Source organism: Trematomus bernacchii, unplaced genomic scaffold (genome assembly GCF_902827165.1).
Source record: "Trematomus bernacchii unplaced genomic scaffold, fTreBer1.1, whole genome shotgun sequence".
Lineage (NCBI taxonomy): Eukaryota > Metazoa > Chordata > Actinopteri > Perciformes > Nototheniidae > Trematomus > Trematomus bernacchii.
The window spans coordinates 581,751-603,666 of NW_022987584.1; the positions used below are offsets into that span (position 1 = coordinate 581,751).

General features: G+C 39.8%; 1 protein-coding gene across 6 annotated transcripts in view; it reads right to left on the bottom strand.

The window, feature by feature from the left end:
- Nucleotides 1-21,916, bottom strand: part of LOC117480805 (low affinity immunoglobulin gamma Fc region receptor III-like) — a 171,847-nt gene that overhangs the window by 123,797 nt on the left and 26,134 nt on the right. For 2 of the 6 annotated variants that reach the window (XM_034128279.1, XM_034128281.1), the window contains exons 3-7: nt 18,538-18,795; nt 17,590-17,832; nt 17,085-17,264; nt 13,767-13,862; nt 12,070-12,159 (exon numbers count right to left, since the gene is read on the bottom strand). The exons of 1 other annotated variant lie outside the window; for it this stretch is intronic. In XM_034128279.1, coding sequence (XP_033984170.1) covers nt 12,070-12,159; nt 13,767-13,862; nt 17,085-17,264; nt 17,590-17,832; nt 18,538-18,795 — 867 coding nt within the window. Of the gene's footprint in view, nt 1-12,069; nt 12,160-13,766; nt 13,863-17,084; nt 17,265-17,589; nt 17,833-18,537; nt 18,796-19,587; nt 19,630-19,995; nt 20,069-21,916 lie in introns of those variants that run through there. 3 more of the 6 variants (XM_034128280.1, XM_034128282.1, XM_034128283.1) reach the window with 3 other exon arrangements.

A 21,916-nucleotide genomic window follows, 5' to 3' on the forward strand; every position in this document is an offset into this window, starting at 1 on the left:
CTGTTGCTGCTTTGTACAACTGAATTTACCCACGGGGATTAATAAAGGTCCATCTTATCTTATCTTATCTTATCTTATCAAATGTCCTTACGAGGACAATAAAGTAAATCGTATCGTATCACAAATAACATGTAAAACCAGGAAGTTCACGGATCCAGGAAATGTGTGGAGCTCGATCTGAACGGTTCACTCATTGTTATCATTAGTTTTAGAAAGAGGGACTTCATGACTCTTCATTTTTTATTTTAGATAGTTTGAGCAATACATAATATACAAAAGTTACATTAATAATACACAAAACACACAACACATAAATATATAAATAACAAACAGAGAGCACGTTTGTATTCCAGTGAGATATTCGGTCACAGACTCAAAAGCCCCATGGCTGAGTCTGGGTTTTTTTTTTTTTAGATGATTGACTTATATTTGACATTGAACTCTAAGCCGATGCCTCGTAGGAACACACCTCCTCGGCTCTGTAGCAGTCCATGAGGAGGTGCTGTAGAGTCTCGTCCTCCTCACAGTTAACCATCGGACATGTTTTAGTTTTCACATAGCAGCTCCGTGAGACCACAGCTCTGACTGCTCTGAGATCAGCCACCTCACGTCTCTCATGCTCTCCGAAAGCTGCTTACATTTCATTCATTTTAAGACTTCACTACCTTCATCAGATGTTGGGTTTTTGAATGTTATAAAACCTCCATATTTGAAATCATTTACCATTTTAAAAATCACTCTATTCGGTAGTCCGATCCAATCTATCTCTAAATGTGCAAGTTCAGTTATGAAGCATAAACTAGTTTGTAATAGAGTCCATTTCTGGCTCTGCCTCTTCTTTTGTTCCATCCTCAACCCAAAGTACTTTCCTATTTATAGCAGCTGTAATATTCTGTACAAAGGTAATGTTGAGTGTAATGCCAGGTCTATGGCTCCCAGGCCTCCATATTCCTTACTTTTCAATAATAAATAACGTTAGTGACTTCCCCTTGTTGTAACCCCACACCACATTGACAACTGTTTGGTTTAGGTTGCTTCAATTATTTGGGCTGATGTGTGTGCGTTAAACATGTTTGGGACATGGGCGGCGCCAGGATCTTTTTGCTGCCAGTTGCTATATGACAGCACGGCGTGCTAGTTAATTTTCAAAATAATAAACAAACAATACCAGTGGGCCAAGCACGAGCCTGTTCATATAGCGTTCACCCGCTATTCAAGATCACAGATCACGAGCCTTCAATGTCCAAACGTTCTCTTTATTTTATGGTATGACGGCCCACAGCACGCCCTTACAGAGCCAATCAATAGTAAAACACTCATTATGACTTTTCCCCACACTCGAACACAACTCCTACCGTCTCTACTCTCCCTACCACCACCCACCGGAAAACGCACACACACACCTGGAAGGGGCGGTCTCTCTCCACTAACTCCGCCAACAGCATGGCCCTAAATAACTTTACAATGTACTAAACTGCACATCTGATAACTGAAATAACTATTAACTTGGACACGCTACAATATTATCATTAATATTTACATTAAAACATTCCTTTGACACTTATAACATTACTTTGCAAGGTAAGCACAACCAAAATAAGTTTGTAAACGCAGAATTTGAACACTGTTTCTGTGCTCCTACAATATGTGTGTATAATACCATTACACCCTAAGCGTACACAATAGCGATCGTTCACTGTTTCAAATGGCATGCTGTCACACACACACACACACACACATACACACACACACACACACACACACACACACACACACGGTTGTCCGGCTGGAGATCGCGGCCGTTTACGCTGACTTGTGAGAAATCTTTCCATTTTCGATCTGTGTTCACATACTGAGAATTATAACAACATTAGCCAAGTAACAGTTCGCGCTTTAACTTACAATGACCCCTGATAGATCTCGCGAGAATGTGTAAATATATACATTTAGAAAACCTACATGTATATCTGCCCTGTGTTTCTGGTTTTCGGGGGAGCATTGCTGTATGAGTGCTTGAGGGCAGGTCATGTTTCCCCATTGGTGTTTGGTGTAGCGCAACTAAATAATAATGATTAATTTCAACTGTATCTGTGTTTGTGTTTCATTGATTCCTCTCTGTTTCATTCTTTCCTGTTGTGAGTACTGGATTGCCACAACAAGTTCATCCAAGTATTTTAATTTCTTTTTTCACTTGAATGTTTATATTGTAGTGCCGAGAGAAGGGAGACGGAGGCGGTGCATCGAAGGTGCAAATCTCAGTTTATTGAGGAGCAGAAATCGACATGCTGTCGGGTCGCAGGCTGAGATGACAAGACAAAGTGTAAGGGACAACACACAGTGGGTGTTTCTCAATCGCGAGTAAAGCTGCTTCAGAGCCACTATTTCAAGCATACTACGTCATCGAGTGCCGCCGAAGTACTGTTCCAATCTCCAGCATACTTGGAAATCTACCGAGCCCGGCGTACTCCATTTGGAGAAATATCGAGGCTGCACATGAGTAGACTCTGCGGTCTTAAAATCCCCACAATGCTTTGCGCACGGACCAATTTCCCCAAATCTGTGGCGGAAGATGTAAGGCGGGGCCTCTCATATGACGCACACCTGCACACTTGCTAGCGTGTTCCTCTCTTTGTTTTCCGAATGCCAGGAAGTATTCTTGACTCGCTTCTGAAGCAAGATGCTCGGCAGACATGTGCTACCAAGCAAGCGTACTCGCGATTGAGAAACACCCAGTAGGTACACCGGAGGTACCGTCAACATATCTGTCCGTGCGGAAACAATACCCCCAACCTGTAGTTCCTGGATTGAATTATGTAACCCCAGTGTATGAATCAGTGATCACTACAATATCCCTTTTGGCATCGTCAGCGCCGATCCAAACACCTTCAGTTTTGTTGTGGTTTAATTTAGCTCCTGATGCCAAGTTCATATAGGTTTAGGTGGTTTGTTCGAACATCCGGTTTTTCTATAATAACAGTGACATCATCTGCATAGGCGATGGCAGGTATTTTGGGCGCATGGCCAACTGGTGTTCCTGATATTAACTTGTCATTGTTTATAAGTTTAATTAATGGACTTATGGCTAGCACGTTGCCCTCCTGCTTAACCCCTCTTTCAACATACATGCACTGGTTAAAACACACCGTTTACCATTTTTACAGACACAAGATTTAAAATATAGACACTTAATCATGACTCTTCATGCTGCGATGCATGTTCATATAGAATACACTGGTAGATTCTGAACTCATGTTTTACACCCTGATGAATAAAGGTTGATCTGCAGAGCTCTGCTGCCCCCTGCTGCTCGGTTAGATACTAACAATACATATAATACTGTCTTACACTATCACACTCTGGACCCCTGAGTCAGGTTTGAATTGGAGGGTTGTAAAGGGTTTTTTCTGTATTTCCCTAAATAAAATAACATTTAAAAACCAGCTGTGGAAGATTTGGGTTTTTTTCTAAAGTCAGTCTAGCAGGTTTTCCCAAGGACTTGTATTTAGTGCATACATACAATAGGAGAACAAATATAAATATTATATATTATATGATATTATTAAATGTATTTAAAAATAATAATATATATTATAAAAGCAATTCCAACAAATAAAATATACAAATAAAAAAAAGGAAATACACTAAGGATATGGCAAATTACTGAAAAGAAAATTCAGTGTATATTTATATATAATTACTATAGGCTTGTGCTTTTCTTTTTCAGCTTTATATCCAAATAAATGAGGTTTAATTTGATATAATAGTGACTTATATTCGGCTCAGCCTTTGTTGAACTGTATACAAAAGTTATATGATGGATTAACATATATTCCTCTTGAATAGTACTGACTGTAAAACATTAATATTAAATCACATTAAAACTCTATTAAAAAATGTTGGTCCGAGTTGCAGTACACAACGCTTTAAATAAAAATATTAAAAAAAGAAAAGTGATATTTTCTTATTTTCTTAAGTCAAAACCGTTTTTGGCGCCACCTGCAGGCGGTCAGCTGCATTGCCAAGTCTAATACATTTGATTATTTAACCAAAATTCACAAATTTGACTCCAGAGGCCTGTACTACGAAGCTGGATTTTCGCTAGCGGCTAAATTCAGGGAATCTCGGGCTTTCCGGTCCTACGACGCTGGTTCTCTTTTTAGCGGGCTAGATTTCCATGGTAACTTATGCTGAGTGGCCAAACCTGCTCCGGAGCAGGTTAGGTGGCAGGCTAAGAGATCACTCTTGAAAGCACCGCCTGCTGACCAATCAGAGCTCCGTGTGCGGAGTTTAAAGATCAAGTCATATTACAGGATAGAGGAATACAGAAAAAACTGCCGTTGCAGGAAAGACAAGCCGGCAAAAATCACTGACTGTGTGAACGTGAAAATTAATACAATATCCCCTCCCATCTTCAGAGCAATCTGACTATTATAATATTAGCGTGAAGAAAGCTTACTTAAATATCTGCCACGACATAAGTAACCGGATCAGAGTAAACATTAAGTACAGTCCCGCGGCACTGGTGAGTGCAGGACGTAGATGTGTGCCATTATCATTCATATCATATCACAATCATAATGTAATCATATATTTCCTTATCTGAGTCAGCTGAGCCGTATCTGGCCCGTGCAACACTCACAGTGTCACATACTGTATGCATGAAGTATTATTTTAAGCAACACATTAAGTTGACGAAACACTTCAAGTCAATGTAATTAAAGTCAGATCGTGTTCTTGGACGGGGCAGTGATTTCATAAACCTGTTAATGTACGCATTCAACACTTTTTCTGTTACCAGCTGTATTCACCTTGCATGGTGCAAGCTATGTGGCTTTGGATCCTGGATAAATGTTTAAGTCATGGGATGTTTAAAGTTTAACCTTCTTCATTTTGACTAATATTAAAGTTCCTTTTCATTCAGGAAGTATGACGCTGCGCTGTCAGTACGCTTGTCCATGTTTGTGATTGGTCGAATGCTCCAAATACCAGCCCCTTTCGATGTTGAACGCGCACCTAACTAGATAGGACACGGCTGGCTTGAGCGTCCAACTTGATAACCAGCGTCGTAGTACAGTTTAGCGAGAGCGCGTATGTTTGGATTGGGGCCAACGGCTAACTCAAACATATCCAGGTTAGGTTGAACCAGGCTTCGTAGTACAGGCCTCTGGACACATTTTAATTAATTTGACTGTTCCAATTTATTAAGCACCACGAGATTTATCTTCATTTTACACTCTGATGAATACATTATTATGATTATTACTATTTTCTTATGTTCATTCTATTATTATATTATAAATTATTTTTGTATGGTATAATTCAATTTTATTATTTTTTATTTCGTTTTTTGTATTTTTATTTCCTACCATTTTTTTATTATTATTATTATTATTATTATTTGTATTAATATAACAATTATCACCTTAGTAAATATTTCCTCATGTTCAGAAATATTAAGTATTCTGATATACTCCAGTAAAAGTACACATTTATCGTATAAATGTAGGTCATTTTAATGTGATTTGTACCATTAGGTATAATTGTGTGACTACTTTAAAAGTAATTCATTTTTAATCATTATGTATATTTATATTTAAGTTCTATCAGTTGAAATGATAACTAAGTGAAGTTATGTTGCAGTAATAAGACAGACCTCTAGAGGGCGCCAGATTATTATGTTTTCAGGGTTTAGAGTTATTCATTTCTGTTTAAATACACATATTTAAACTAACCATGCTAGGCTAACATTTACCCAGAGAGAGTGCTAATGCGTGCTGAATACTTCTCATTATTCCTGCAGTCTGTTTGATATTTACTAAAAAGGAAGTGAGTACATGTGACTTTAATAATAAGAGAAATACATGTAATATATATTCACTGAAAGCTTCTTTGTTGTTGTTAAATGTGAAATATGATGAAAGACTCCCACTATGTTTATGTTTATTAGCTTATTATTTAAACTCTTGACAAAAGCTACTCTTCCTGGGGTCCGACACTTAAAACAACAATAATACAAGACAACAACATTCAAGACATAAGTCCTGACTTCATCAACAACATTAACAACATCATCAACAATCTCATCCACTTAAAACATCAATCTCAGCCAAGGATGAGTGCACAAGACACCCACCAGCACAAAGCATGACTTAGGGTTCACAGTTCACAGGATACATGGTCATTAGTAGATGGCCCTTCAATCTCTTGTTGAAAGAGGCTCTGGACTCTATGTCAGCGAGGTAGTTTGGCAATGAGTTCCTTTATAGCTCTGTAAGTCACAGAAGATTTCAGAACATGTGTCCTGGGTTTAGGTGCCAGCAGATGATGTAGCTTGTCTAGTCTTATGGTCGCGCTCGTCTCTGCTAGAGATTTAAGCGAGAGAGAAACCGTACGGCTGTGAGCGGCGTGGGAATTATTGATAGTCTCCGAATGTTTTGAATTCTTAAAGGAATCGCTAATAACAGTATTTTAATGCAAAATGAGTGTGTGTGTGTGTGTGTGTGTGTGTGTGTGTGTTCACCTCTAAAGTATGTAAACCATCCTGTTTGGCATCAGTTCATCTCTTCACATGGTTCTGGGGACAATACAGTATATCGTATCGTATTACAAATAACATGTAAAACCAGGAAGTTCACGGATCCAGGAAATGTGTGCTTGGAGCTCGATCTGAACGGTTCACTCATTGTTATCATTAGTTTGAGTTAGAAAGAGGGACTTCATGACTCTTCATGCTGCGATGCATGTTCATATAGAATACACTGGTAGATTCTGAACTCATGTTTTAACCCTGATGATAAAGGTTGATCTGCAGAGCTCTGCTGCCCCCTGCTGCTCGGTTAGATACTAACAATACATCTAATACTGTCTCACACTATCACACTCTGGACCCCTGAGTCAGGTTTGAGATAGGAGGGTTATAAAGTGTTTTCTGTATTAATAAAAAGCAGCTGTGGATGATTCTTTTAAAAAAAATCTAAAGTTAGTCTAGCAGGTTTTCCCAAGGAATTGTATTTAGTGCCCCTGCAACAAATAGGAGAAAAAGTAGAAATATTATTAGAAATATATTTATTTAAGTAATTGATATTATTAAATATATTATCATTTTTTTGACACCAAATAAAATATACAAAAAAGAGAAAAAACAATAGGAATTTTGCAAATTACTACAAAAAATCAATATATATTTATATATCTTATTTACAATATATATGGCTTTATAACCAACATAAGAAAGTTTAATTTGAGCCTTTTGTTGAACTGTATACAAATATTGTGAAGGATTCAAATATATTCCTCTTGAATAGTACTGACTGTAACAATTCATATGAAATACATTAAAACTATATTTATCTGATTTGGTCCGATGTAAGCAGTGCAACGCTTAAAATAAGAAAATAGAGAATACAAAAATAAAATGTGATATTTTCAATAAGTAAGTAACTGCAAAAAAAGAGACATTTAATATCGACATACAGATTTTAACAACTTCATATTAGCTCGTAATTAGTCAAGCACTTGCTCAGTCAGTAGGGCAGGGGTACTCAAACTTTTTTATTAAAGGTCCAGTTGTGAACTTTATACAAGGTCACTGGTCCGGATCAATGCCTCAGAGAGAGAGAGACTACAGACTGAGAAGAGGAAGCCACTGACAGATGTGTTGATGAATCTAACATGCGATGCAGAGTTCAGTATGTGAGGACAGAAAAGAGTTCAGTTACTCTGAGACTAAAGTGATGCATCAGGTCAACAGAGACACAGCTTTGAGTTTCTAAGACGGAGAAAGTGTACTGACCCTGGTTAGTGGAGCAGCTCAGCAGGGAGGTGAGGACTGAGGAGAAACCACAGGTTAGAGCAGTGGTTCTCAAACTTTTTCTGTCAGGCCCCCCTTTGGAGAAAAAAAAAAGTCGGGCCCCCCAACACAAATAGTCACGTAATGGGCCAAGTTAACATTTATTAAAATACATCAATATGAACGTGAGCATTCCTTTGCTAGAACAGTGATAATAAAACAATGCTCCATAATTCTGTGTGGTCAAATAATAAATACATAATACAATTGTGCAATCCCTTTGCTAGAACAGTAAGCTAAAAAATGAAAAGAAAGAAAATGCTGATATTTGGCAGAAAAGTGTGTCTCAGCATTAGTGGCTGCAATGAGCCTGTTTTGCACATTCTTCAAAACGGGGTTGCAGGCTCCAGTGCGGCGCCAGAGATTTATTTTGGGGGTGCTGTGGGGTAGCTTGATGTTTCATAGAGGGTGCTCAAAACATTTAGGGTTTCCCATTAATGTACCGGGCGCTACAGTGGAACTTTCTACTGCAACAATCCCACAAAAATACACAGTGTACCTGCGACTGTTACAATGAAGGCTCGATAATCAGCTCAAGGCATATAGGTGTAAGCAGGGGTAAAGTGCTATTTAGTGGGGAGTGAACCGAACATAGGGGGGTCCGGAGGCATGCTCCCCGGGAAGATTTTATTTAAATATTGAAGTTAAAGCATCAATCTGGTGCACTTTGAGAGCAACATGAAGAGATTTATGGATACCTCTCTCAAACACCCTTATGAAACAGAACTGTAAACAGATGTACTTTTTCTTTATGGTATATTTACAAATCACTCACCTTTTAAACTCTATTCTTGTTTTACTGGCCTACAGATGGAGCGTCTTATTTTGGACAGTTTGAAACGCGAGGGTCGTGAATTGGCTCGTGCACGGTCCGTGATCGGCCCGGTGATCGGTTCGTGATAAAGAGCCGGCCCCCAGTCTGACTTGATACAACCCCCGTGATAAATAAATGTAATTATTGTGAAGCCAGCTGCAATGGATCATTGATCCATCAGGGGGTGCAGTGGGGTTACACACTGGAGCTCATGTGAAATCAACTTCGATACAGTAAGCTGGATGTACAGTATGTCTGGTACTACTGTATAGCGGATCTTTGTTAAGATCCATATGTCACGGATAGGATCATAGTCTGTGCTAAATAAGACATGTAATCATTTACAAAACATCACCATGTTGTTATTTAACAAAATATGTTGTTTAGTCGGAAAAAAACGAACGATGAGGAAATGCGCCGGCTCTCCCGATTTTTAATCCTAATTTAATCATCATCTTCACCACGATCCATTTATGTTTATGTTCGCCGAATTGACATGAGAATCACTGACAAATATGAATATAACTATATTCAACCTCATTAAAACGATCAGGACCCTGGGTGTTATTTTTCCCCACAATGAGAATAGTCAGAAAAGCAGAAAAAGAACACTCAAACCGAGAGATGAGTTATTATTACAACGTGACTTCACTATTATTTAACAACTGTTTTTATTGGGTCTATTTATTGGGGTTAAGTATAGGTGAATTGCCACTAATGTGGGAAAGATCGGGATGTCTCCTCGATCTGCTTTATGATCTTCTTTCTCCCGCTGTGTAGATTGGGGGACCGCCGTCCTCTGTCTTCAATGTTCGGCATCGCGTGGAAACAGAGGAATTTCGACATTCCTGTATTCATTGCTTACTTCCTTAAACCTTTTCTACTCCTATCCTTTCATGACTTTTTATTTAATGCTTTATAACAGCTGTACTAGTCTCGTTTAGAAATCCTAGAAACACTTTTACGGCAGCTCTCATTTACGGTAACTCCTTATGACGTCATAGCTACCCACGTATAATATATAAACAAAGTCTTGGCTTTCAGAATATGAAACTTTTATTTCCAAAATCACACGATAAATACATTTGTGAAACTTGTAAAGGGAAGATGACAGGCACCTCTCACTCGCAATCTGCTCTTCCACAGCGCCGCCCCCCTCCCTCCGGCTGAAATTATGAATGTACAGTAAGGCAGAGGTCACATGACTTGGACTCGATTCAGACTCGAGTCACCAATTTGATGACTTTGGACTCGACTTGACAAAATCACAAAACACTTGCGACTCGACTTGGACTTGAACACTAATGACTTGAGGTGACTTGATCATTTAATTCAGAGGTCTCCAACAATATATATCACTTTTCTGAAAATAACAAAGCAGGGTTGAGGAAATATTCCCAACTGCATCTTCAAAGTAATCCAAATAGCTACATCAGCATCTAGCAAATGAAAAGCTTTCTTTGTAGACACACAGATCAACTGTAGTGGCACAGTGGCAAATCCCTGCTGTGACTATTTGGACGTTTTAGGAATACTTTCCTATACCTGTTGACTTCACATCTTGTACACATTTAATTAGGAGCAAAAACACACACTTCAAGTCAGATCATCACCCTTAGCTATTTTAATTACCTCTCAAACAACCTAAACTAGTTATAAATGTTTATTTTTACTGTCGGCCGGGTCAGCTGCTGCATGAGACAGACACTGGAAAGTATTATCATCTGAAATTAATCATTATGTTATAGTATTAATATATATAAGTATTTTTACAGCTTGTATTTTTTTACCAAGTGTTTTTATTGCTCTTGGGGCATTAAAAACAAGATTTTTTAACTTTAGTTTTTTATATAATATCTCCATTTTCTCTTGTGAAAAACTAAATCTTAGTTTGGCCATAGTTTATTTAATATATAAAGACTATATATTCATTGAATTACAAAGATTAGATATACTTTATTTGATCTAAAATATTGATGTGGTTCAAATGCTCTTCTAAACATAAACTGACAGTCCCTGAAAAGTTGTCTTCCTGTTTCTGTGAAGGAAGCGCCATCTCCTGGTTCAAATCCTGAAATTGAAAATCTGGCAACGCCCTCTTGGAAAATAGTGGGAGGGCTTAACATTCCCAGATACTGGTCTTTGGCAGGTCTTAGGCAGGTAAACTGGCAGGTAGTAGGCAGGAAGCAGTAAGCTGGAGTCTGAAATAAGATGCTCCATCTGTATGTGAAATAAGTTATTTAGAGACTATGGATGGCGAGGATACATGTATAAAGAGATCTACAAACATTACAACGTGTGACCTAAAGTCAGAGGGCCAGGCCCTCCCATTTGAACATTTCTGCCCTCCCCCAATAAAGAAGTTTAAAAAAATTCTCAGACAGAATATATGATTGGAGACGAAACAGCCAATCATAACGTTAACAATTCACGAGCGCCTTGCCCAAGTTCGAGTCCCACTGCAGTCAGCATGTCGTTGTGTCCCTGAGACACTTCACCTCAAATTGCTCCTGTGGGGATTGTCCACAGTATTGAGTATGTAAGTCGCTTTGAATAAAAGTGACATGTCATGTAATGTTATCAGGTGTGTTTTTGTTCTCGGTTAGCCGCGAACAAACCAGAACAAATGGAGCTGTTTGTCGGCGTAGTGAAAGGGAGCGCTCTGTAGCTGCAGGAGTCTTTAGGAAGTAACACAGAGAAATAAAAAGATGTCCAAAGGATTCTTCTTCGGTTTACCTCAGAGACGAGTACAGGACGTCCGGCTCGGGGACGATCTCTGCTAAAAACAGGAGAAACTTTATTAAATATACATGAAAACAGGAAGTCACTGCTTTAATAACATAATAATATGTATATCTGCAATCATGTAGAACTGTGTGTGTGCAGAGTTAAACTTAACTGATTTAATCTATAATAGCTTTTCAATATAAGGTATTTTGTTTAGGTTATTTAAAGGGTGTATCTTTATTTAAAAAAAATACTATTCTTTTTAAAAAACTTTAATTTGTATAAAAAATATTTGTCTTTATTTAACATGTATTATTTTGTATGTTTGTATACTAAAAGCTTCATGAAAGACTTTTTTTTCTGAGCTAATAATAATTAAGTCATACATTGTTAATCATTTTAATTCCCCCAGTATTTCATTTTTATTTTTTATTTAGTAAATTCTTGTTTTTATAGTTTTATTATGGCTTTTAATTAATTTTTCATTTCTGTGTATTAAAAGTTTACATTTGTATGAAATACTCATTTTGTTAATTTCACACAGTATATGCATTTAAAGGAATATTTTAGGAATTACTCTTTTGCCTCTTTCTTGTTGTGAGTGTTCAGTGGGACATTGTTAGCTTAGCTTAGCATAGTGAATAGAAGCAGAGGGAACAGTTAGCATCTGTTGGTGTACCTCTCCTCCTGTTTGTGTTGATCACGATCTCTCCGTAACAGACGTCTCTCTTCGTCTTCACTTCAGAGTAAACTGCAGCTGGACCGCTCTCTGCATGGTGAAACACATCATCAGAGTTACATGTTATATTATACATGGGATATAATTAATGTAATATAATACATATAGCCTAATATAACAATAATAACGCTGCTAGGGATTAACTGGTCCTGTAGCATGAGAACAATGAAAGGTGTTCTTCCTGAAACAGGAAGGCGGTCGACCACACAGAGGCTACCCGCCCCCGATTTAAAATGCATTTCGCGTGGGCGAGAAAAACCAAGACGTCTCTATGAGATGAACACTTCTCTGGAATGAACCTGCTGTGGTTTTACGAGCAGAGTATACCGACCAACTTTATTGAATGTATTTATTAGCGAGAAGTAGTCCCAGCCGAATACTCGATTCTGATTGGTCAAACTGGACATTTCAGAGGTTGTTAATACTCAATAAAACATTGTTGCTAAACTAAATAATGACCATTGCTAACGAGGATTTGGCAAGGGAAGGAAAGAGGTTAAAAGACTCTGGAAGTCAGAGAAATCACCAGAAATAAAGTAGATATAGAATAAATCCAGAATCAATACAGTGTCAACATCGTTGCTTCTCCACAAATAAGGGGACATTTTAAAATGTAATATCTTTCTTATTCAGCCAGTGTTTGTGGGTTTTTAAATCAACACAACCAAACAACTTTACGTTAAAAAATTAAACAGATGTTTACTTTATCCCAATTTAAAAAGAATACGATCAGCATATATGGTTAGTATTTGCCCTTTACCTTTGTAGATCAAATTTATGGGAAAAAAGTGCTAAAAATTAGGACAATCTCTAAAGGGTTGAACTTGGGAGGGCAGTTAGAAAGTTTAGAGGTATAATTTAATTTCTGATTCATTATTTTTTATTATTAAATGTCCTGTTTAATAACATGTCTTAACTTACATTACTACTTTCTGATGAATATATTTACTATCTGCTTCTCATACTTTAGTAACACTTATATGAAAAAAAATCAAATTATTTACGCTTCTCACATACATCCATGGCTGACCAACAGCAGTGAATATCAGGGTATATCTTTAAGAACAATGTGAACAAGTTGTTCTTCTTTACACCTCTGCTTCTTGGAACGCGGAAAATAGCTTTCACAACGGCGATGGAAACTTAGCAACCACAGCTGCTAGATTTTATCAAGAAATGAAGACATGTTGACCAAAATGAACATGATGGTACGTCACACAAACTACACATATGTGCATGCATGTGCAATTATAATGATATATTGTATGTAATATAATATTTATAATTTACTCATATTATTTATTTGTGTTGTTAACAGTCCTGCAGTGCAGCGTCTGCAGGTCAACACTTCTGAAGTGTTTTCCATCAGCTGCTAGCTTGTGTTAACCACAAGGTACAACACACACGTTCTCACACAACACACGCTATCATCAACTAAAATAGACCTCACTACAGTCTGAAACCTTTGGCACTAGTACAAATTGATTTTATAGATTTTATTCCCTTCTAAAATATATTTATTTAGGAGAACATTGTCTTTTCAAAATTGTCCCCAAAAGTTATAAAATTCCAGATGGTCCTCAAATTGATATTAGAACAAGAACACACACACACAGTCCCTGAGAACCAATCATTACCTCGGCCCCGTCGGCTCTGTTTGATTGGCTTGTTCCGGCTTTGGGATATTTTGACATCGCTGTATGTGACGTCTTCTCCCTTTTCCACTTCAGCAGCTGAAAGGAAACACAAAGACACATAAATGTCCCTCAATTTATTACCGATTCTTCAGACAATGTGAAACGTAGCATTTTCAAATCTACAATTTCAAACTCAAACTGCAGTAAAATATAATGTGAAACGATCAAAAGCTCTCTGATTGGATGAATGAATGGGCATCTAGTTGACAGAAATGTAATTCGTTCAAATGCTAAGGCTTTGGTATTGCAGGAAAGTCGTTATCAGCAGTCTCTGATGTGAATTAAGACAAAGTATATATTCAGTGTTTTGCATCATTTTGAACCTCCATAAAAAATAAAAAAGGTATTCTCCTAATAGAAAATATTATTTGTAGAATTGCGTGAGTTGAGTGTATCCAAACTTCCCTAGTAAATGTGGTTCTTAAAATGAGAGCTGCAGCACCATTTTATTTTTGTTTAGTTGTTGTTAGGGAGGCGGTGGCGCAGTGGGGTATTGCGTTGATGTTGGGATCGGGGGAGCACAGGTTCAAACCCCACTGCAGTCAGCATGTCGTTGTGTCCCTGAGACACTTCACCCCAAATTGCTCCTGTGGGGATTGCCCACAGTATTCAAGGTTCAAGGTTCAAGGTTCTTTATTGTCAATCTGACATAGCTACAGAGTAATTATGCAGTTGAAAATCTTATGTCACAGGCTTCTCCAACAATGCAACATAATAACATAATATAATAACAATAAGAGCACGAGCAATACAAAAATAATAATAGTTATAAAAATGAAATAAAGTTATGATGTGGAATAGTGCAGTATGAGTCTATATACAAGTTATTGGAATGATATATATATATTAGGTATTAGATACATACTACTGAGTAGCAGATGAATGTTTTGAAGTTGTTTCAACAGTTCAATTGTTTAACAGTCTCACTGCCCGCGGGAAGAAACTGTCTCCGAATCTTCTTGTCCTTGCCAGGATGCTGCGGTAACGTCTGCCAGACGGCAACAGAAAGAACAGTTTGTGGCTGGGGTGATGGGGGTCTTTGATAATCCGTAGTGATTTCTTCCTGAGCCGCTGGGAGTAAAGGTCCTCCATGGATGGCAGCTCCGTCCTGGTGATGTGCTGTGCAGTTTTCACCACCCTCTGTAAAGCCTTACGATCGAGGTCGGTGCAGCTGCCGTACCAGGCCGTCATGCTGCCAGTGAGGATACTCTCTATCGTGCACCTGTAGAAGTTGCAGAGTATCCTGGAGTCCATGTTGAACCTCCTCAGCCTGCGGAGGAAGAAGAGCCGCTGTCGAGCTTTCTTGGTGATGGTGGTGGTGTGAAGAGACCATGTCAGGTCCTCAGTGATGTGGACCCCAAGGAACCTGAAGCTTTTGACTCTCTCCACCGTAGTCCCATTGATGGCGATGGGGGCGTGTCCCTCTCCCTGCTGCTTCCTGTAATCCACAATCAGCTCCTTTGTTTTGCTGATGTTGAGATGGAGGTTGTTATCCTGGCACCAAGATGTCAGGTTTTCGACCTCCTCTCTGTACGCCGTCTCGTCATCGTCTGTGATCTGGCCGATGACGGTCGTGTCATCAGCAAACTTCACGATGGTGTTGGAGCTGTGTGTGGCCACGCAGTCGTGGGTGAACAGGGAGTAGAGGAGAGGGCTGAGCACGCAGCCTTGAGGGGCACCGGTGTTTAGAATCAGGGTGGAGGATGTGATATTTCCCACCTGCACTGCCTGGGGTCTGCCCGTCAGGAAGTTCAGGATCCAGTCACAGAGGGCGCTGTTGAGCCCGAGGTCTCTGAGCTTGATGGCCAGCTTGGAGGGCACAATGGTGTTGAATGCTGAACTGTAGTCAATGAACAGCATTCTCACATATGTGTTCCTGTTCTTCGGGTCCAGGTGTGAGAGGGCAGTGTGGAGGGTGAGGGCTATGGCGTCGTCTGTGGACCTGTTTGCTCTGTAGGCAAACTGCAGGGGTCCAGAGATTCAGGGAGGGAGGAGGTGATGAATAATTTGACTAACCGCTCAAAGCACTTCATTATGATGGAGGTGAGGGCTACTGGGCGGTAGTCGTTGGGGCAGGTGATGATTGTCTTTTTGGGGACAGGAACGATCGTGGAGTGTTTAAGACATGTGGGGACTACAGACTGCAGCAGGGACCTGTTGAAGATGTCTGTGAACACCTCTGCCAGCTGAACTGCACACACCCTGAGAACACGGCCAGGGATGCCATCAGGTCCAGGAGCCTTGTGTGGGTTAACCCTTTTGAAGGATTTACACACATCTGCCCTATTTAAAACAAAAGGGCAGTGTAGCTCCTGGTCCCTCTGTACCTCCACAGCCCGGCTGCTCTCAAAGCGTGCAAAAAAACTGTTTAGCTCATCTGGGAGAGATGCACACGCAGACACTCCCGCAGCACCCCCCGCTGCTCCTTTGTAGTCAGTCATTGTCCTTAGTCCCGCCCACATATTCCTAGTGTTACAGCCTTTGAAGTCAGATTCCACCTTGTCTTTGTACTTTCTCTTTGCATTTTTAATTGCTCTCCGGAGATCATACCTAGACTTCCTGTACTCCTCCAAATCTCCCGCTGTGTGCTCGATAATGCGCGCTTTCAGTTTGCCGCGCACCTCACCGTTTACCCAGGGCTTTTGATTTGGGAATGTCCGTACAGAAACCTTCGGTACCACGTCATCGATGCATTTCCCAATGTAGCAGATGACAGTGTCCGTGTGTGTGTTGATGTTATTGTCCTCAAACACACTCCAATCCGTAGATGCAAAGCAATCCTGCAGTGCTGAATCTGACTCCTCGCTCCATCGTTGTACTGTCCTTGTTATCGGTCTGTCCCTTTTAAGTTTCTGCTTGTAAGCAGGCAACAACAGTAGTGAGATATGGTCTGATTTGCCGAAGGGAGGGCGAGGGAGAGCCTTATATCCATTCCGGAAAGGGGAATAAACATGGTCCAGTATGTTTCCCCCGCGCGTCGGGAAGTTGATGTGTTGGTAATATTTTGGCAAAACCTTCTTCATGTTGGCGGTGTTGAAATCTCCGGCCACAACGAACGCCGCATCTGGCCGTGAAGTCTCGGTTTTATCAATAAACCCAAACAGCTGATCGAGTGCCGTGTTGTTGTCGGCGAGTGGCTGCGGGGGGATATACACTGCTGTTATCACAACAGATGTGAATTGAGTATTGAGTATGTGAGTCGCTTTGGATAAAAGCGTCTAACAAGTAACATGTAATGTTTTGTTGTCTGTGTCTAACCTTCAGGTTTCCTTCGGATGCATCGTCGCACCAGAACAACCAGAACCACCAACAGAACCAGCAGAACCAGAACACAGAGGGATGCAGTAACAGGAAGCAACCAGAAGGAAGGAGGCGTTGAAGTGGAAGTTGGAGAAACAGAGCTGGAGGTAGGAGGACTTGCAGTGGTGGTGGGTTTCTCTAAAAAGGAAAAACAAATAATGAAAAGCACAGAAATAAACATTTCACCGTCCATCTTGTTTTATTTAGTATTTGTGTTTCAGGTTTAAACTAATGGACAGTCATTCCTAATATGAAGCTTTACAGAGTGGAGCAGGAATAAGTCCCAACATCCTGAAATGAGCATTATCAAGATATTTAATTTTATGGCAGATTATTTTCTGCAATCATCCAAAATCCAATGGCGAAATCCCATTGGCTTTTTGTGGCGGGAACCAGGGATATGCTGCATTCAGGGTCCGCTACAGAAATACAATGATCCTGAACCCAAAGGAAAGCTCCTCACCTGAGACAGACAGCCGGCTCTCTGGAGACTCTCCTTTATTCTGGACTCTACACTTGTAGAGGCCTTCATCAGACCTGTTTACATGGTGGAGGGTCATGTGACCATCAGACTCATTCCTGATGGAGACGCCATCTTTGTAGAAATCAGCAGAGGGGGGGTCGGCCATCTTTGTTCTACAGGTCAGAGTGACGTCATCTCCCTCGATCACAGGGAGGGCAGGACTCTGCAGGATCACTGATCCACCTGAACACAGAGACAGAAACAACATCTACTCTGACAGGATCAACTCTATACCTGAACACAGAGACAGAAACAACATCTACTCTGACAGGATAAACTCTATACCTGAACACAGAGACAGAAACAACATCTACTCTGACAGGATAAACTCTATACCTGAACACAGAGACAGAAACAACATCTACTCTGACAGGATAAACTCTATACCTGAAGAGAGACAGAAACAACATCTACTCTGACAGGATAAACTCTATACCTGAAGAGAGACAGAAACAACATCTACTCTGACAGGATAAACTCTTAATAAAATGAGATTAAATTGATTATAATGTTTGTTCCTTTTTGTCCTTTTCAGCTGCTGAAGTGGAAACTAGAGAAGAAGCCACACAGTGATTTCAACATTTAAAAAGAAACCTGCAACAGCCGATCAGATGGAAGATTAAGAGAGCACTTCAAAAAAGTGAATTTTCTCTTAAATTATGATAATATAGAACAAAATAAAACGTATACAATATGTGTTTGCCAGCCCCTAAAGTATGAGACTTTACTGAGGAGTATTTTAGTGGATGATAGTGTGTGTGAGAATGTGTGTTTTGTACCCTGTGGTTAGCACAAGCTAGCAGCTCTGAGCTCGTCCAGCTTCCTCTTTCTGATGAACTTCTTAAATTATTTTTAGTATTGATGAGGAAACAGAGAGGCTGATCTTACCAGAGACGGTGATGGTGATGGTGTTACTGGTGGATCCCTCTGTGGACTCACACCAGTACTCTCCACTGTCCCATGGCACCGTGGGGCTGATGGTACAGGAGGAACCATTAGATCTTCCCCAGTCGACTCCACACTGAGCTCTTCTTTCCCTGCACGTGTTTCTCCTCACAGTCCATCCATCAGAGGCGTCCTCACATCTCAGAGAGACACGTTCTCCTGTAAATACCTGAGAGCTGCTGGGAGTCACCGTCAGACGAGCTGCAGGGAGTTATTGGATTCTGAGTCAAACTTCAAATAAAACCTGTCCCAGAATAAAGTTCACAGCAGTTTGGAGTCACTGATAAACCCTTTAGCCTCGTTAGCTTCTGTCACGCTAACCTCAGGAGAAACTGGTTATCCAGCAGAGTGATAGAGTTTGACTCCAAGTATATGGCAATTACGATAATTAGAGCTGCAGAATTAATCAAGATGTTATTTAAATATCAGTATGGACTCACGCAATATCCAAATCACAGAAAAGGCCAAATATAAAGATCCTCATTTAAATATATTTTTAGTATATATAATTTGAATGATGCTGTGAAAATGATCATTCCCTCTCACATTGTGAATCGTATCACAATTGCAAAATTAGTAAAGATAACTGCATTATTTAGTCATGCATCTCTAATGGTAATATTTAGTTGTTTATATACGACTTGAGCAGAGATCCTGCACGATCTGTGGTGTAATTATTACATTACATTACATGTCACTAGTTAGACGCTTTTATCCAAAGCGACTTACATACTCAATACTGTGGACAATCCCCACAGGAGCACTTTGGGGTGAAGTGTCTCAGGGACACAACGACATGCTGACTGCAGTGGGGTTTGAACCCCCTGATCCGAACACCAGCGCACAAACCACTGCACCACACGCCTCGCTAAATAAACTTGGCCTTTTTATGAGATTCTCAAATAAGTAATTTCTCTGCGTCTCTCCAAAACTGAAATAGTACTTAATTGTTTGCTCCTGATAATCCCTGATGCAACAGTTTCTAATACTGACCTGAGTTTGTTGAGCAGCAAATCAGGACTGACAGCACTGAAACTCAACCAGAAAACTTTATTAGTAAATAAATATCAGTAGGAACACCAGTGTACAAATACTCTGTCGAGTCCTGCGTTCAAGAGTGTTCATTAAAAGCATTGGCATCAAACATACTTAAAATACAAAAAGTTCTTATTGTGCAGAGTAATATATTATTGATGCATTATTTTGTTCATCACTTTAATATCACAGCTGTTTCTGTTCCCTTGCTTGTCAAAAATAAAGTGTTTTCTTAATTTGTTGAAATGCCGATCACTATAATCTTATTTCACTGTTGTTCTAACATTTGAACCCGTTTGTACTCAAACTTCTACTCCTTCAAAACTTTAATATCTTTATGTATTAAATACGTTCAGGGTTACTCACGGAGCAGGAGAGACGTGTCCTTCATTCTTCTTCTTGGTACAATGAAATCTTCTTCTTCTGTCTGAGCAGTAAAACCACTTCCTGTTTCTGCTCTAGTCCACTGGCTGTGTGATTTTCTCTCAGAAAAAAACGTACTTTATATTATCTGAATACTTCCCTCACCAAAACCACAAAAGAGCAGGTTGTATTAAAAGCACGTCTGATCTATAACGTCTTTGAAAATAATAATGCACTTGAAGGGAGACCATGAGAGTTTCATATTGTATCGTTTACTTTTAAAAAGGCTTTTTATTTGTGGCCAGATGTTAATTATTGGACTGGCTGTCAGCAGTGGCATCATTTTCTGGTTAGGCTAATTGTTTACAGTGAGGGAATCTTATCGAGACACATTAGCAGTAAATGTATAGTTTTCATTCATAGCATTTGTCTCAATGTGTCACTATGGGATGCGCCTTCCTGTGTATTCAATCTTGTCTAATCCTGATTGGCTGGTGATAGTGAAGTCTGTGTAAGTGAATCCACCTATCATGCTATATTTGAACACTATATTGTAGGGCCATACCTACATTATTTGTACCACCTTAATGTCTGACCAATTGTTGAACATTGTTGAACATTGTTGAACATTGTTGAACATTGTGTGGCAGTGTCTCAGTCAGTAGGGGCTTGGACAGGGAGCTGTAGGGTCGCCGGTTCAAGTCCCCGAACAGACCTAAATATGGAGTGTGGACTGCTACTTGGAGAGGTCCCAGTTCACCTCCTGCCCTTCCGTGGTGCCCTTGAGCAAGGCACCGGACATACATACATAAAGACTTATACATGAGGACCCCTGAAGCCTAGCCATACTGAACTGCATTGATTTTGTTTTTTCTCATATTGACTGTGCATGGAGGTATACATATGTTCATAAATGGACATACGGTATATTCACATATGTAAACATTTCGTCAAAGGAACACATGTTGGCCTCTATTCTGTTGGTTGATCGTTAAATGTATATTTATTTGTTGGTATTTCTAAAGTAATTTCAGCTAGTTGCATAATAATAATAATACATGTTATTTTCTGCAGAACCACCACCACCAGGGGGCACCTAAGAGTAAGAGTTCAGGCAAAAGCTATTGATCATCATTATTCATCATCATTCTGATATGCTTCTCATGTGTGTGTTATTTAAGGAAACAGAAAATGCAGCAATGTTTGTGTACATTGTGGATATTCTTTTCTATTAGGCAGGACACCAATATGACGTCCTTATATCAACCAGCTAAAGACTTTGTCAGCCAAACTTATGTCCTCTGCTGTTTCTCACATCTCTCTTTATATAAAACGCTGTGTTTTATGGAGAGACGAGCTGAGTGAAATACCAAAGCAGGTCCCCTTTAAACTTTGCTGTACGTTTGATTTATGTTCAAGGTCTGATAAAAGGCCCCCGGGTTAAAGCGTCCCTTCTTCTCTACTCTGTGTAACTAATGTTGTTTGTGGACACACACACTATAGTTAGATTAATCTTTCAGTCTTTTAAAAAGGTTAGACCCTCAATATATTTCAAATAGATTCACATTTCATCATCACATTCAGTCTGAGATCACCTTTCACTGAAATGATCTGACTGCACTGTCCCCCCCCCTCTGTACTTGAACGTGTCATTCTAATAAAGCAAACTGTTTCTTGTAAATCATGTGACCATGGATCCTCCCCTCCCCCTCCCCCTTCCTCTTCCTCCTTCCTCTTCCTCCTCCCCTCTGTATGAAACCTTTGAGCAAACACAAACCGGTCCACACTGGATTACACTCTGTTTCAGATCACTTCCTGTCTAGCATCTAGGCTGCTCACATGGCTGCGCAACGTGTGGGGCTGTTAATGTTCCTGTGGATCATTGGCTCTGTGGCTGCAGGAGGTGAGGGGGGCGGAGTGTGTG